Source organism: Artemia franciscana, chromosome 9, assembly GCF_032884065.1.
Source record: "Artemia franciscana chromosome 9, ASM3288406v1, whole genome shotgun sequence".
Classification (NCBI taxonomy): domain Eukaryota; kingdom Metazoa; phylum Arthropoda; class Branchiopoda; order Anostraca; family Artemiidae; genus Artemia; species Artemia franciscana.
In genome coordinates, this window is record NC_088871.1 from 32,968,179 (window position 1) to 32,985,263 (window position 17,085).

At 33.1% G+C, this 17,085-nt stretch overlaps 1 protein-coding gene across 1 annotated transcript in view; it reads right to left on the reverse strand.

Annotated features, from left to right (window-relative positions):
- Positions 1-3,636: 3,636 nt before the first annotated feature.
- LOC136031295 (uncharacterized) overlaps positions 3,637-17,085 on the reverse strand; it is a gene marked incomplete in the record, with an annotated part of 55,118 nt that continues 41,669 nt past the window's right edge. Inside the window, 2 exon segments of the mRNA XM_065710743.1 lie at positions 3,637-8,636; positions 12,310-12,730. Coding sequence (XP_065566815.1) covers positions 12,333-12,730 — 398 coding nt within the window.

Consider the following 17,085-nt stretch of genomic DNA (forward strand, 5'->3'; position numbering starts at 1 on the left):
GGTGCAAAAATTTACACAAGTACCTACTTCGATAATGACCCAAAAGTTATCAAAAGACCACTACTTTTCAAAATCACTTGTCTTTTGCAGGGGGGGGGGGCTTTGGTTTTCGGTGGACCTTTAGAAGGAAATTTATCTGCAACTACTTTTTTCTGAATAGATACCTGCGTACTTTCAACCGCTACCATTTCCTTTTTTTGTTCAGTGTGTAAGAGAAGTGACTGATCCAAGATGGTCTGGTGGAATTCCAATCAGTTCTTTCTTCTCCATATCCATTTTAAGCTGATTTATGGCTTCTTCCAACATCTTGCTAGTAGCTTGCTTCTTGTACCAAGAGCCTTTTTTTCTTGTAATGTCTTTTAAAGAGCCTCTACTGTTTGCTTACTGGAAGAAAGTTCAGTAAGAACCTTCTTTTCCTTTACTATAAGCTTCCTTTGTTCTTCTTCACTTTTATTTTCTGACTCCCTCTAGTGCTCGAGACAACTTTCGTAATTTTGTGTGGGTATCAAGCAAGCTTTATCATGTATTCAATTAAAGGGACGTTCTGGGCTCTCCCACCCAATCTGCGCAGACTGCCCATTACAAACAGCCGAGCGTCCAAAGTTTGGCCACTCATTGAGAATGAGAGTCTTTGAGAAAGATGAATAGCCATTCTCAGCGCTGACTGATCTGTGTGAAATGATTAGCATTTTTTTCATCGCTACCCCCCAATTTCGAGTATTCTCCGTCCTTAATTACTCTGTTCCATATTTCATCGATCCTATTTGGCTCTGAAGGAAACTTACAGATATATACTAGTTTAAATATGTTTAAGAAAAGATCCGTTTTATGAGGATAGGAAAGTTTTGAGCAATAAACAGTAATTCTTGGACAGCATTTGGCTTAAACATCTGAACCAGCACTTTTCAAAAACAAGAAAGATTTGCCATTTGGAATTAGATTCAAAACATACTTAGCGAAGTGCTTATGGATGTGCTACAAGACCGTTTTCACTATTCATCAGCCACTAGAAGACAGGCTTGCACTTCACCGCTTATTACAGTGTCGACTAGAGGCGAGAATTCCTTGTCTATAAATATTTTCAAATACAAGTCAACCATCAGTTCTTTGAACGGTTTCAGATCTCAAAATACACCCAGGGAGCATCAAAACAATATAATACAGTTCTGTTTAAACTTCATGGATCAGCGGTTCTTTGCGCTTGAATTTCTGAGTGAAATGTACGAAAAGTTTGAAACTGTCTATTAGGAACTGATTATTCAGCTTTAAAATCAAATTTTTGAGGAGTTTTGAAAAATCTCTGTAAGCCCAGGACTTCATCACTCTTGAGATCCCTTACGGTAAATTACTCAATAAGGGCTGGCCACTGCCTCATCATTCTAGTGGCAGCAGGAACGATCAAAGAACAACAGGCCGGTACGTTTTTGATCAATATCAATTCGTAAACGCTAGTTTTCCTTGAATTTTTCTATAGTCCGCATTCCGAGGAGGGCAGCCACGGAAAAATTGGCAATCTTTTATGACCAAATTTTAAGTCACCAAGACTCTTTTTAAAAGCATTGTGCATGAGGTTGATTCTAAATGTTCCGATTTTAATTAGTCCTGCACTCTCATTTAACTTCCATTTCCCTAAATTGAGCAGCCGAAACAACTCTTGGTGGACATCCCGCCCACTAAAAGTTGTGGTCGAAGTCTGTCTTGCGAACGAGCAAAGAATAGAAAAGACTGCAATAAAATGAACAAGCATCGTCAGAAATAGCTCTGCACCATTCATGTATCTGATGGCCAATGGTGTCTTTCTCCACCAGTTTTCTATTTATTTATTTTTTTGTTCTCAGTTAGCGTCTTTCACCAACTTCATTTCTTTTCGTCAACAAAAGTAAAACTTGATCAAACGAACCAGGATTTGCACAAACTAGCCAAAAAAAAAAATAAGATACTGCTGCCCTATTGCTGGGATTTCATTTGAAGCGATCCAGAAAATTTAAAAAAATAGTTATTTTCCAGGGTTCTTTTAGTATACTAACAGGAAAAAACTAGGTTTTTCATAAAGCAAACAGCCAATTTGAAATTTAAAAGGAACCAAAATAACCGCCATTCAATCCATGCGATGCACTACAACTGCAATTTAGTTATTAGTACTTTATTGAAAAACAAAACTGAAAATAACAGTTTGCATGCATATACCCTAGTTTCAAATAGGAAATTCATCTTCGTACTTCTTAGTTTCAAGCTTCATTAAAATGCTAATAGTCAATTTTAAAGAGCAGTATACGACATAGACTGAATTTTGATCATTTTTCTTTGTTTCAACTTCACTCTGCTTTCATTCAAAAACTTAGTTTTTATAGTTAATTTTTGCACGTTTTTTAATTTTCATATGTGCTTACGGACTCTTTTTATGCGGATAAAGCCTCTGACAAAGTACGTCACAGGAGATAAAAGCCTCGGACCAATCGTGGAATTGGAGATATGAACAATTCCACATCACTTTGGAGATTACTTGAAAAGCAACTGCTATTTCTGAAGCAATTTTATTATACAATTACTGTACAACAGTTTTTTTTCATACATGTTTTTTTTTTAGTTTTTAGAATTTAAACACTAAAAAGAAATAAAAAAAGGACATTCAACCGAATTTCACTTTATTTTAGCATAATGCACAAAAATATGAAAATTATAATCCAGAATTTGGATCCATGGCCTCTGGCGAATAAGTCAAGGCCTATGTCAATATGCCATGATATATTAAGAAATCAACGGAATTAATGATAAAGCTGCAGTAAGATTTGTAACTGTGAATGTGAACATATTATCAGCTTTGTATGATAATTTCAAAAATGTGCCATAATAAAGAAGGGTTTAACTCTCATCTTAGAAAGAAGATTGAACCTAAACCAGCCAATGAGGCCATGCCTTTTAATATGTTCTTTATTTTTAAACTCGGCACCGGTAAGTGTTAAAACTGCGCACCTGCATCCAACGTTTTTCACATTAAAAAATGGGTCCTACGGTTTGAAAGTCCACCTAACCAATTCACAGAATCATGTTTCATTTTCACTGTCCTTGGTATTTGAAGAAAGCAGAGCTTTCCTTTAAAGATGTAGTTCTTTTTAGGAATCGCCGGATTATCGACGTCGTAATCTTTAAGAGCCAAAAGTGCTGTCAAAAGTAGTTAGTTTTTTTGCGCGGTTCATTGTGGCAACGCTGAAAAAATATGACACTGACCTTTTGAACTCATAATTTTAAAACAGAAATCTTAAACAAATCGCTGTTTACAAGTATTTGTCCAGGGGACAAAACGGGCTTTTGTTTTAGTGTCCTTTCTACTTCAGGATGATTCTTAACAGTAAATGTCCTGAGTGTAAACTTGACATTATGCGTGGCACCCCCAACCGTATGGTCTTTGAATCGGCCCCCAAACATTATGGCGACAAATTTGCATGATACTTACCGCAAAGTAAAAAAAAAAAAAAAAAAAAGAAAAAGGATGGGTTAAACTTCTTTTCAAAGATGATTATCTTCTGTTGTCTAAACCTGTGCCAATTCAGAATTAGAGAAGTTATAGATAACTGAGGATAGTTTGTGCTGGGGAGTTTCCCATAATAAATACATTAGATTCTATATTTAAAAAATTGGCTGCACTAAATTGTGATAAATAAATTATTGCTTTATTAATAATTTTATTATTAATCTATACTAAATTGTTTACATAAATATTCTTTGAAATGCTTTAGAAGAGTATCTCCATGAAGTTTCTTTTTTACATTCGACAGTGCTTACTTTTCTTTTATAACCCAATTCTTCCCATTCAGGTCTTACTTACTACCCCCCTTCATGTATTTTTCAAGTTCAGTTACCACAGAAGCTGCTAGATAAGTACCATACATAAAGCATATAAACTTTACATCTAAACACTGAAAATTTGTTTGCCTCCTCTTAGCCAGGTCCGGACTTAAACTTTGGCGCTTGTACACAAAGACCGTGACTACACATGAATGCAAAACTTAATAAGACATAACTTACCAATGATCATGACTGCACACGGCAACAAAGCTTAATAAGACATATACCTTTCAAGAATATACGTTTACAGGATTTACCTTTATCGCTTGCAATTATGGTTTAAGGCAACTGACCTGTGTTAAAAGCGAATATCCTCTACTTAAAAAAGCCAAGTTCTTAAAAGAACATTTTTTTAGGAAAAAATTGTATTTTACATTATTCAAATGACATATACTATCTACAGTTCAAATGAAATCTGGAGTATAAGTTCATATATACAGATTGCGTTCACGAAATGTAATTGTACAGAATAATCAATACATAAATTCACAATAAAAAGTTTCAGATGACAAAAAAGATATTTAAAGACAACAAAAAAGGAAAAACAAAATCCAAGTTAAAACACTGCAGCGTCCAAATAAATAAAATAAAAATCTTGGAGGTTCGATTATTCGCTATTGGTATCACACATATTTCTGTTGAACAAAACCAATAGTTTCAATAATTTATTCTGACAGAAATTCAGTAATTTTAGCGACAGAAATACCCTGACACGTCTAAATAAAACAATAATACAAGTCCGAAATCTTTTATCCGAAAAGTTCAAAAATCGAAGTTTTTTCCGTGTGCAAATGCGGCAAGTCAGTTTCCATAGTATAACAATAGACTCATTGGACACCACTCAGTGAGTTTGATGAGGCAACTATTAGTGAAGGACATCGTAAAAAGACGAGAATTTGATTTAAATCAAAATCGGATACAACTGAAAGAAGCAATTGTACGATCAAACTGAGGGTAGCAAGGAGGTATTTATATTGCTTCTCTAGAGTACCCACAGGAGTTTCCAGTCCTGCAAGTTGATTTTTCTTTTTTTACAATTTCTACAACATGGGAGGGGGGGGGATCTTATTGACTTTGACACAAATCTATCTAGAATTCAAATTTTTCTCAAATACGGAATCATAAGTAGCAAATGGGCTGTTTCTTTCAGCATTTATTTTGTACCAAGTCAAAAAAAAAAACGATTATTTTTTTTCAAAATACCAATTTTTGTGTAGTAGTTAAGATACTTTTACTTTAAAAAAAACTCTGGAGTGGGGCGGGGAGGAGGGACGATATGATCCTGGCTACTATTATTAAATCTATGATTTAAAACCCGAGATCTAAAATTAAACACGGATTATCATAAACCGCGTCAAGACTGGTCGGGACTGTCAAGTCAAAAAGCACCAAAGTGATGACTAGTAAACCGTAACCAAGCAGAAATTGGAGCTACGGAACAATGGAGTCTAAACGCGACTATTCTCTTCAACTCTGACTCCCTATAAAAGTGCTTCCAAATTCGACGCTTCTTGTCCCCAAGCATCATTTGGTGCAACTCCCAAAAATTCCCAAAATTAAACCCCTTTTTAGCCACGATATTTTAAAATAAAATTTACATTTATTTTGACGCGGGTACTAAATACATTTGAAAGCAATAGGTTGGAGTAAATGAAAATCACCTTATGTTTACTCCCACTAATCTTCAATCAAAATCATATAACATGTTTATGGATTAATTACAAAGACTTTACGACTGTATTTTCAAGCTTATATTATATATTTTAAAGAGTATATTTATATGCATATATTTTTAAGTATTTCGAGAACATTTTAAACAAACTGAAAAGCAATGTTATTTGAGAATAGACTAAAATCCTAATCAGACTACATGTGTATCATCATAATCTGCATAAAGAGTTTAATGACTACTTGTACCAATTTTCTTGTATGTCTTTTTTATGTTCTTTCTTCTTATGTCTTTTTTACTTAACTTTTGCGTGTTTTAGTACCGCCAACACCATCAAGCATTTGAACATCCTTTACTCTGCACATAAACAAAAATGATCAACCCTCGATTCTTTTCCCATAGAAAAAGAATGTAAAATATAGAAAACAATTGGAAGATCAAAATACAAATTATGAAAAAAAGCAATTTCTAAAGGTGCAACTGGCTAAAAAAAAAAAAAAAAAAAAAAAAAAAAAAAAAAAAAAAAAAAAAAAAAAAAAAAAAAAAAAAAAAAAAAAAAAAAAAACTATAAAATATGACTTAAAATATATCCAAGAAACAGATGTAACTATGAATATTCGGTGTGTCAGCATAAATAAACATTATGACAATTCAAAACTGTTGAATTCCATTAACAAACATTTTTGCATGAATAGCACCTTTGCCACGATAAAAGGGGGGAGTTTTGGACAGTTCTTAAATACACGAAGGACTTGACATATGCCACATTTTACAAAATTCAAGTAAAATTATTCATGTTATTATCATTAATCAAACACTATCATTTCTCGTCCCCCATACCTGCCCTGCCAATGGATAACGAACCCGATGTCAACCACAAGATATATTTTTTTTATTAATTACAGATTTAATCTTTGCAATACTTTTTATCCTTTATTCATTTATAAGACTTTTAAATTATTTCGTTTCATTTACGAACCTTTGTGTCCATGCATACTTTACATTTCAAAGTCCTCGTAGAGTTTTCTTGATCACCTCCTTACAGCTCTCAATTCAACAAAACAAGCAGTAAAAATTAGTAAAAGGTATGTAGAAAAATATATATTTAGAGTGCTTCTACATTAGTAAAAGGAATTTTCTATTGGTTTAGATATATATAAAATATGGATTTTATATATAAATAATAAAAACAAATATAATTTTGTTCGACATTAACACAAAATCTTTAATTATTTCGCTCACTTCCAAATTTTTCGCGAATTTTTGTATAATTCCCGCATTTCTGATAAAAAAAACTTCCTACCATTCTCTTACTTAATTAAACAAAACAAGCAGTAGAAAATAGTAAAAGATGTGTACATTAGAATATTTTTCATTTAAAGTGCTTCTATATTATTTAATAAAAATTTTTCTAGCTTAAGATGTTGCATAATTCTGTTCGATACATGCACTTATTAGCCATGAAATGGCCTACCCTTGGGTATTTTATTAGTATTCGGTATCGATATCAATATATAGATATCGGCTATGTCACTTTTTATCTGTTTTTTTTTCCCTTTCTAATAGGACAGTCATCTGAGGACACAGCCCCATTCAGGCGAACGTTTGTTGCAGTTTCTGAAAATATGTGAAAAATAAAACGATTGACTATGATCATTAGAGAAAACATTTCTCTCCTTTATTGAATTCTTCTTCTACTATGAAGATTCTCCCTCTTTTTATGTCATTACCCATTTTTATTTCCTAATATATAATTTGCTTGTACCTGCAACTCGACAACCACCTACTAGTATTTATGCTACATCAAAAGATTTATTATCTATTCAGGGCTCTAATGATCTCCATGAGGATTTTACACTCCCCTTAGAGGATAGAGCACTCATTTTTGGAACTTATGGCTCAATAAACCGTACCCTTACCTTTATTTACAATCTTACTTTATATTTTCCAACCTTACTTACTTACTTTATGCTTGAATTCCGTACATACGCAAAAAAAAGAACAGTGCAAGATATGGAAGGACTGGGACATGATCTGGTATTTTACGCCATTACACTATCTTTGTAAGGAAGTGGGTATAATTTTAATAATTGTTTTGCCTGATTAATTACTTTTGAACTTAAACTCGTTAATTTAGGAACATTATAACATAATTCTTTCTCATAAGAACCTCGAAATGAATGTAGGACTTTAAATATGATGATAGAAAATAAAACTGCAATAAAAAATTATTTGTCAACGGTAAAAGAAAGAATCGTAAATCTATCCAAATAGAGAGTGAGTGAGAGAGTGTGAGAGTGAGAAAGAGAGAGAGAGAGAGAGAGAGAGAGAGAGAGAGAGAAAAGGAGAAAGAGAAAGAGGGAGAGAAACAAATTTAGCGATAAACGAAAGAAGAAAAGTGCCAAAACCGTCAAATGAAAAACGAAGTATCTACACATAAGGTAGCGGGGGGAATATTAAAACACAGGCAGAATTTAAGAGAGAAAAAAGGGTTAACTTTAAATAAAACGGCGGAATAACTGATTTTGTTCCACGGTTTTATTTAAATTATACCCGTTTTTTTCCCCTATCTCTTAAAATCTGTAAACAGAAAAGCAGTGTGATCGAAGAAATTATTTAAAACACGAATTAAAGAAGTACAAAAATGCAAGGACTCTAAGGACCCTGTTTGTTCAAATATATAAAATCTAACCAGTCGCACCGTTTCAATGAAAGACTAGATAAGAATGTACACAGAAAAAAAAATCAATACGGAAGGACAAAGGCCAGAGTAAAAAAAATTGTGTAACGACTATCCACTTTCAATACTAATTTGCAACACTTAAACACAGAGTTAACTTTATCGCTTAGCAGACAGACTTTTTGAAGACCTCCTATAAAACTGGGAGGCGTACATTGCTGCGTTTAGCTTAATAAATCAAATAGGAATTACGAATCATTGTCGAAATGTTTCATTCCACGTCACGTGGTATACTCATCAAAGGCACTATCCGACACATTTGTCAGAATTTAAACCACAAAAGGACAGGTTTTTCTCTTATGTCGCTATCCACGTATATATTTCACTGGTGTCAAAACTCATGTATGCGACAGCAGAATACCCGTAGATTAATCATTTTCCCTATAGAAAAATTAAGAGAGTAACAATTTAAAACGAAATCAACGAATTTAAAACGAAAAGAGCATTGTACAATATATTACAAAAGCGACGAACGACCATTCAGTGGCCACATCGGTTAAATTCAAACAACGAAACAAAAAAGAATAAAAAACGAAGACATACTGAATTGGCCATTCAATAATAATAATAATAATAATAATAATAATAATAATAATAATATATATACATATATTATATAGAGGAAAAATACATATAGAGGAAAATCCCAAGTTGTGACAACGTAGTTCGACAGTCAAATAAAAATTCCCGCCATTTTCCAAATATTTTTCCCCCAAAATATTTCATTTCTTACAAATATTGACGTGTTCTATATTTCGCTTGCGCATGTATTTGGACCTTCAGACCCAAGCAAGTATATAGAGGTGGCATCGTATGCTATGCTGCAGATGAGCTCTAACAAAGTCTGACGACCACTCTCTTATCGTCATCATCTGGTATGTTAGTCTTAACATGCCTAGGGACGATCACCTCTTACATTTAGTATAACGCGCTCTAAAAAGTGATTTTTATTTTTGATCCAACACATGCATCTAAAATCTTCACTAATATTCATATTAATATGCATCAAAGCATATCAAGTATATTTTCCACACTTCTGAGTATACATTCTCCTTACTTCTGAGTGATATACATTACATATCACGCCGTTCTGATGGGATGAATCCATGTTATAAGAAAAAAAAGAGAATATTCAAAATGTGACACTTCTGAAGTCATTCAATAGAGGGAATACAAACAATAGACTTTAATCAGCATAACACTTTGAACCAGAAAGTACTCATTAGTTCAATTTTCTATGTTTTATCCTTTGTCTAAATTTAAACCACAAAAAGACAAGTTTATCTGTTATTGGGTCAATATGGTTGTCAATCTTGTCATAAAGACTAGTATATATAGCCTCATATTTCAACTCACAAAAAACTTTCGGCAATTTGACTTTAATATCACATATTCGCAAAATTAAAACACCAAACATTTTAAAACTAAAACAAGTACTTTGATGTTAAACAAGCATAGTTTTATCGACGACCGATAAACTATGTTATAACTAAAAACTATACTTATGGACCATTGAAAAATGTCCAACATCTACAGCTTTAAAAAACACACATAAATAACAACATGTCAAATAGTTTGTAATTTTAAAATCTAAACCTAGCCAATGCCATAGATTTCAGTATCTTACAACAATAAACCATTGAACTCCCTCTGGAAAATTTTCAATGTTGCTACAGGAATGAAGAACTCCCAAAGAGATATAATTTGGGAGCAGAGAAAAAAAATTGGATATTTTTTACCTTATTTGAAGCTAAGCAAGCTTATGATCATTGTGAGTACAATAAAGTAGACAAAGCCATATGAGGAAGACGGTTAATTAACATTGTCGACAATTTTACTATTTTTATTGACGCCGTGGGAGCCCTGCATTAGCCAGAAAAAATTACGTGCTAATGGTTAAACTGGAGAAAGATAAAATCTCCGGCATATCTGGCAAAAACTTTAACATGAAAACATTTAAGCTTTAACCTTCAAAAAATTTAAGACTGGTAAATTTTATCTTTTCAAGTTGGCTTTAAATCAACTTTTTCAGTTTGTTATTACCTACACCATGGAGACAACCAAAGTCAACCGTAGCGCCATCTGCTTTTCGTGGAATATGAATGAGCAAAATTACAATGTCAATTTGCTCCATTCACCACCAACTTCAAAGCGGGAACGGCAATCCAAATCTTAGCACCGTGTTCAATATACGTATTGCAATTGTTGACTTCCGTTCAAAAGCGCTTATTGAAACCTACTTAATTAATCTACTTATTAAGGGCATCAGAGCTCAATCTGCTCCAACTCTTCTTATCTAGATAGAAAATTCTTAGTGGATTTATCAATCAGAATAAACTAGAATTTTTTGTTAGAACCATTCTAAAAATGTGCTACGGGCCCTAAGATTTTTAATTCTTCTATTTCAACTGTGATTTTTGATATATAGTAACAACACAAGCGTTATACCACTGGACACCAGCTTTTGTGCCATTTCTGTCATTCAAATTATTCGCGTAAAATTATTTTTACTGCCAAACGGCGTTTATTGGATTACAATAATTGCGCTTGTTCAATAAGTAATTACATAGCTACATTGCATATGGGTAGAATTCCTAAGAATTCCTGGATAAAACGGTATTATATCATTAAAATTAGTATTTTATTTTGATTGATGTGTTAAGGAAGGAGTAAAATGTTGAGCATTAATTCAGTGATGGCAGGGTACATGATGTTGGTGTTGTGTTTTCTTTTTTAAACCCCTTCTGAGGTTAATGTTAATTATTATCTTCATTTGTTTTTAGAGGTTCTGTGTTTATGCTTCTGTGTTATGCTGTGTAATGTGTTATGCTTCTGTGTTTGTTTTTAGAGGTTCTGTGTTTATGCTAAGTTCATTTTGAATAATTCATATTAAATAAAAAAAATAAAAATAAAATAAGATTTACAGACAGAAATATTTCAATATTGGAACACGCATTCTTTTATCTAGTGTCTTTTTATTTATGAGACACACTATGTCTTTTGGCCTTTGTCTTTCAGGCATCTACAATTCAACACGGAGTCATCCCCAGGATGTGGCATCCATGGATCTGTCACCCACGTGCCAAGAAATACACACCATCCACGTCAATTAGAAATAAATTAAATAGCCATACTGACTGAGAATCTTTCCCTGAGCATTAGTGATTGAGCTTTTACGTCAAATACTTGACTTTCTAAGATGGGTTACAATGACCAATTATGCGTTTTAACTGCAGAACTACACTCAACTTTTGTATAGCTTTTTACAGGTTGCTTAAATAATAGCATATCTGCCTATCATTTGCAAGTCTATCATCAAACTTCACAAGAATTTTCAATCAGTGTAAAGATTTATCATCTACGGTACTGTATATAAAGCTTAAACGTCGTTTCTTAGGGGGGTTGCCACACAAATAACGTGACGTATTGATGTACAGTACATACATGTCGTATGTACTGTTATAACATATACGCCATGTGTCAGACAGAAGACCTTTGAAGCGCCCTTTCAAGACTAAGAGGAATAAAACCATCATGGTTGTGATTGTTTGCTTTCATTTGTTTTTAATTTAGCACTTATTTTTATTAACACATATCTTTATTTTAATCCTTTTTTTTATTTCAACACCAAATAATGGTTACTAAATTAAAAACGGTTGCTAGATGGTTACTAAAACCATCACACTTAAGATAGTTATGCTTCCCTCTAATATTATTTTTGCATTCACTGAGAAGCACAAGAATTGTTTTCTTTCATTTATTTTTATTTTAGCACTTATTTTTATTAACACTTATCTTTATTTTAATCTTTTTTTTTTTTATTTCAACACCAAATAATGGTTACTAAATTAAAAACGGTTGCTACATGGTTACTAAAACATCACACTTGCGATAGTTATGCTTCCCTCTAATATTATTTTTGCATTCACTGAGAAGCACAAGAATCGTTTTCTTTCATTTATTTTTATTGGCCATTTTCATATATTTTAAAGATTTAATTAAAACTCATAAATAAAATTATAGTAGAAAATTGTATAAAAGATGTATTAAATACCTTTGTTTCTATTCTAGCCAATGTCAGGGTCTAAAAATCGGTTTTCCAGGCGTGAACGGCGATGGTGCCCCACTCATCGATGTCGGTACGAATTGATGAGGAGGGAAACCTAAGCCTCCTCCCATCATGAAAGGACTACTTCCAGGAGGCGGCATCTGAGGTTTGGCACTTTGAGGTAAAGAGCTGGGAGGCATCACCCTATCCGACGGCGATTGGGAGTGGTAGGAAGGAACCTCTTTAGGAACGGAATTTGACGTATTAGGCGACTTCATCGCCCGTTCTGACAATTCGTGGATTTTATGTGAATTTGATAGATTGATGCTACTTTGGCTGTGCGGCGGGTTCATTGGGTAGAATTGATGCTGAGCGTGATGCTGGAGAAAATCCATGGAATGCTGAACACGGGCCAATTCCTCTTGACCTGTAAGAGAAATTTCCTGTAAGAGTATGTGCCCAAAAATTGCCTCACATAGAAAGATACTACAGAGATGACTTTTTTATAAAGCCAAAAATAACTAATAAATGAGTCTTTCGAAGAAAATATTATTTCTTCAATAAATATTTTGGGTGAGACATGGTGGAGAGAAAACAGTCTCACCCCAAACTTAAAAAATCAACAATATTAAATCAAAACTGAATCAAGTGCAGAAGTTTTTCATACCCCTGACTGGCTCACTAAGCGTGCAAGTGGTTATATCCACAAAGGTTGATAACCATTACCGTAAATAAACAATAACAGCAACATCAATATTAAAATAGTATAACTAGTTGATAGTATTGTAACTAATTAACTAGTGTGTTTAGCAGTTTTAATTAGTTAACAGGTTGTAAAAAGTACAGTAAATCAGTAGTGGCGCTAGCTGTAACTACGATAGCTACTATAAATAAACGAACTTTGTTAAACGAAAATAATAATATTAAAATGGAAGAGTCATTCGGAAAAAAGAATGATGACATTCAAATCATATTAATTATAATTTAATAGACACCTATCAATACAATAAATGTACATACAGCCAACTATCCATAGTCCTTAAAATTAAGGCCTACAAACGGTTCTTAGTTGCATTCATTTGTTTTTTTAAATCAGCAACACCGGATTTCTTTTCATTTTTCCTATTTTTATGCTTTTATTCATTTTTTTGTCATATCATCTATTCCAAAATTATCATATTCCTTTTTTTTTTTATTCTCAAACCAAATTTCAATACCACACACCATATTTCCACTTAAACATAATATTTCTTCCCAGTTATTTGACAAGAGTCCAATTATACAACCTGGCTATACATAACGACTAAATCCAATTGTAGCATGTTCTGATACAAACCAGAGGTATAGATGTGACATTCAGAATACAAATTAGTCCAAGGAAAATTAATTCGCATAGACAAGCACGTAATATGAAAAGACCCGTCATTTTTGAACAGAAACCTGCAACTGAACAACACAACTGAAAGCTATCATGGGTTAATACTGGTAAGATAAGAAACAAAATTAATAAATGACCGTAAAAAACAACCACTAAAACGATATATATATATATATATATATATATATATATATATATATATATATATATATATATATATATATATATATATATATATATATATATATATATATATATATATATATATATATATATATATATATATATATATATATATATATATATATATATATATATATATATATATATATATATATATATATATATATATAAAATCCAACATTGAATGACAATTCAAGAACATAGTTTCTGGAATTACCATTTAATATTGGATTTTTATTTTTTTTATTCAGTTACCCTTTCACAGTTACAAGGAAATGGCTCTATTTTCATTTTAATGGTTGTTTTTTACGGTTTGTTTTTATGTATTTTAGTGGAGAGGTTTTTACGGTCTTTTATAATTTTTCTATCTTCGCACAGAGGAGGGCTGAGCGGAGGTCTCAGTCAAAATATTTGCATTGCATTTTTATTTTTAACTGACTGGAAATATCCTCATTTTTTTCTGCTTCAGTTTTTTTCTCACTTTTGCCACATTAACTACCAACATATATGCATTTTTCGATCCATTCCTATACAACCAGCTTTTGTTATAGACAACCTCAAAGAAAAACTTTATCGTTAGATGAATGTTGAATTGTTAGAAGGATATCATGGTTGCACCGTCAGATACAACTTAGCAAACAGCGAACCCTTGCGTCTAGCAACCGAAAATTTAAATCGCGTTTTGAATTTAAATCGCGTTTTGAAAAAAAAATAATTCAAATGAGGAAAAATCGCCAACCGGGTTTCGGCAAACTTTTTGTCCTGTGGTGGCGCAGTGGGTTTGACCTTAGCTTGGTAATACGGGACCCAGAGATCGAACCATGCTGCAACAATGCACTGCAGGGCCGACGCAGGGACCTTAGTAGTCAAGAAGCGTCGTTAATCTGAAACAGCTGATCCAGGAACTTTTTGTTCCGGGATAAGCTTGATCTTATTGACATAGTATTCTTAATGACTTAGTCTTAGTTAAATTCTAATGACGAATAAAGCGAATTAGCTTAATCTTATTATTTTCATTAATGTTAAGAGGAAAAATTTATTACTTCTACTACTACTAACAACTCACTGAAGTACCAAGCCATCTCAGGTCAACACAGCTACGCACGCTCCTCTTCCATCCCAATCCCTATTTCCCTTAAATCTTTCCTTACGAAATCTTCTCACTCTATTTGGAGACGACCTGTTTTTCATCTGGCCCTAAACGGTTGGCCGACAAGGGCAATCTTTCATCTTCATCCGCAGAATATGTCCTAGCCATCTCATCCTTGCTCTCACTATAGCCCTAAAAAGCGGTATCGAAACACATTTTTTCGCACAGCTTATTTCGCAGAGCTTATTGTTAGAGATTTTTTCAGTCAGTAGGGTACCCAAAACAATCCCTAGGCAATTTCTCTGGAAAATACGGGGCGAAGTCATCACTATTGCTTTCAATATTCTATTCTTAGTTTGCACGCTTGTCTTCCTATTCTTCCAAACTTTTTTCAACTGTAAAAAACACCCTGTGTCTTGGCTATTTTACTTTTAACATCTTCACAGCACCCACCGTCTTTACTAACAATATTACCTAGGTAAGTGAAGCTGTCCACTTGATCGATCTTCTCGTTACCGAGCATCTTCATTCACCTTAACTTATCCTAGTCTTTAGACAAAAAAGAAAACAATTATTAATAAAAAATTTATATTGCTAACACAAATTTATGGACATTTTGAAATATAGCAAGACATCCCTAGAAAATGGTGTTGGATCGAAACGAAAACTGCACCATTGGAAACACCACAGCAAAAGACTTTGTATCCAAGAATCTCAGTCTATCATCTTGAGCAACAAGGAAATTCACTTTTCCGCGCGGGAAGCAATGATGTGTCCCTTTTTACCGCACCTTTTACCGCACTAGTGGTCGTAGAATGTTGGGAGAGGGCTCATTTGAAAGGAAACTGTCGTATCTAGTTCTGTTTGCAATAACACAAGATAACTTCCAAACAAATGCAATAAAAACAAAAACAAAATGCATAAAATAACACAAGATAACATCCAAACTAAATGCAACATTTGACAAATAATAAACCGCAAGCTAATTATGACAAGGAAAGATAATAAAAAAAAGATGCTTCGACTGACTCATTCAGACATTATTGTATCCACTTCCATGCGATAAGCGAGTTTTGTGGCTCACAATTAGTGGCAGAGCATATGGTGAAAAGAGCACAATAACATGCACTTGAAGATTAATCTAGATCTTTGTTCTTTCTTCCCACATTTTTAAGTAAGCTTGACCAAATAAGCAAGGCATACACTTTAAATTACTTTGATATTTGATGCGCCATAACAATTAAGGATGTGTTCCAAAATTCAATTATTACTAATTATAATTAATTCGTTGTTGTTAGATTTATCCTAAACTGCTCAGTTAGGAATTATACCGCTTCTGCAAGTAAGCAAACTTGTTTTTATTTCAAGCGTATTTTACACATTATTTCTTGTCTATTCTAATTTATTTCATTCTAATGTTATCTTTGTTGTTATAAATTACTATATAGTTAGAGACAAATTATTACAGCTTAATTTGACTTTCATAGACCTAATTATAAATACTAATTTTAAAATATTGAAGTTAACCGTTTAAATAAGGAAAAAGCTGTCATCTACACAACCTGTAAAATTCAAAAGAAATCAGTTAAAATGCCAAAAATAATTCCTAATTGAAAAAATTAAAATATTGTAAATTTGGTGCAAACCACAAGAATTTATGGTTGTTTGTCTTTGTTTGGTAGCATTTCTCTTTATTTTGCGGTTTCCACCACCAGTCTCCCTAGAATTAGGTACGCCATCTCTAATCCTCGTCAATCTTTTGACTTGGACTTCTCTTTATTTCTATGATTCCTACAACAGACTCTAGAATTAGCTATGCCATGTTTAATCCTCGTTCATCTGCCTAGGAACTACGCGCTTAGATTAATTCGCCAGGCTTAAACTGTTTGTTTGGGCTTCTCTTTCTTTCTGGTGTTCCTACAGCAGGCTCCCAAGAGATGGCATTGCCCTCTTTAACCCTCGTTCATCCGCCTACGAACAACGCGCTCAGATGAGTTCGTCAGGTTTAAATCGTTTGGTTTGGACTTCTCTTTATTTTCACAGTTCCTGAAGCGGAATTTTTATAGCTAGCAATGCCATCTTTAGCCCTGGTTCATCTGACTAAAAACTATGCGCTTAGATAAATTTGTTG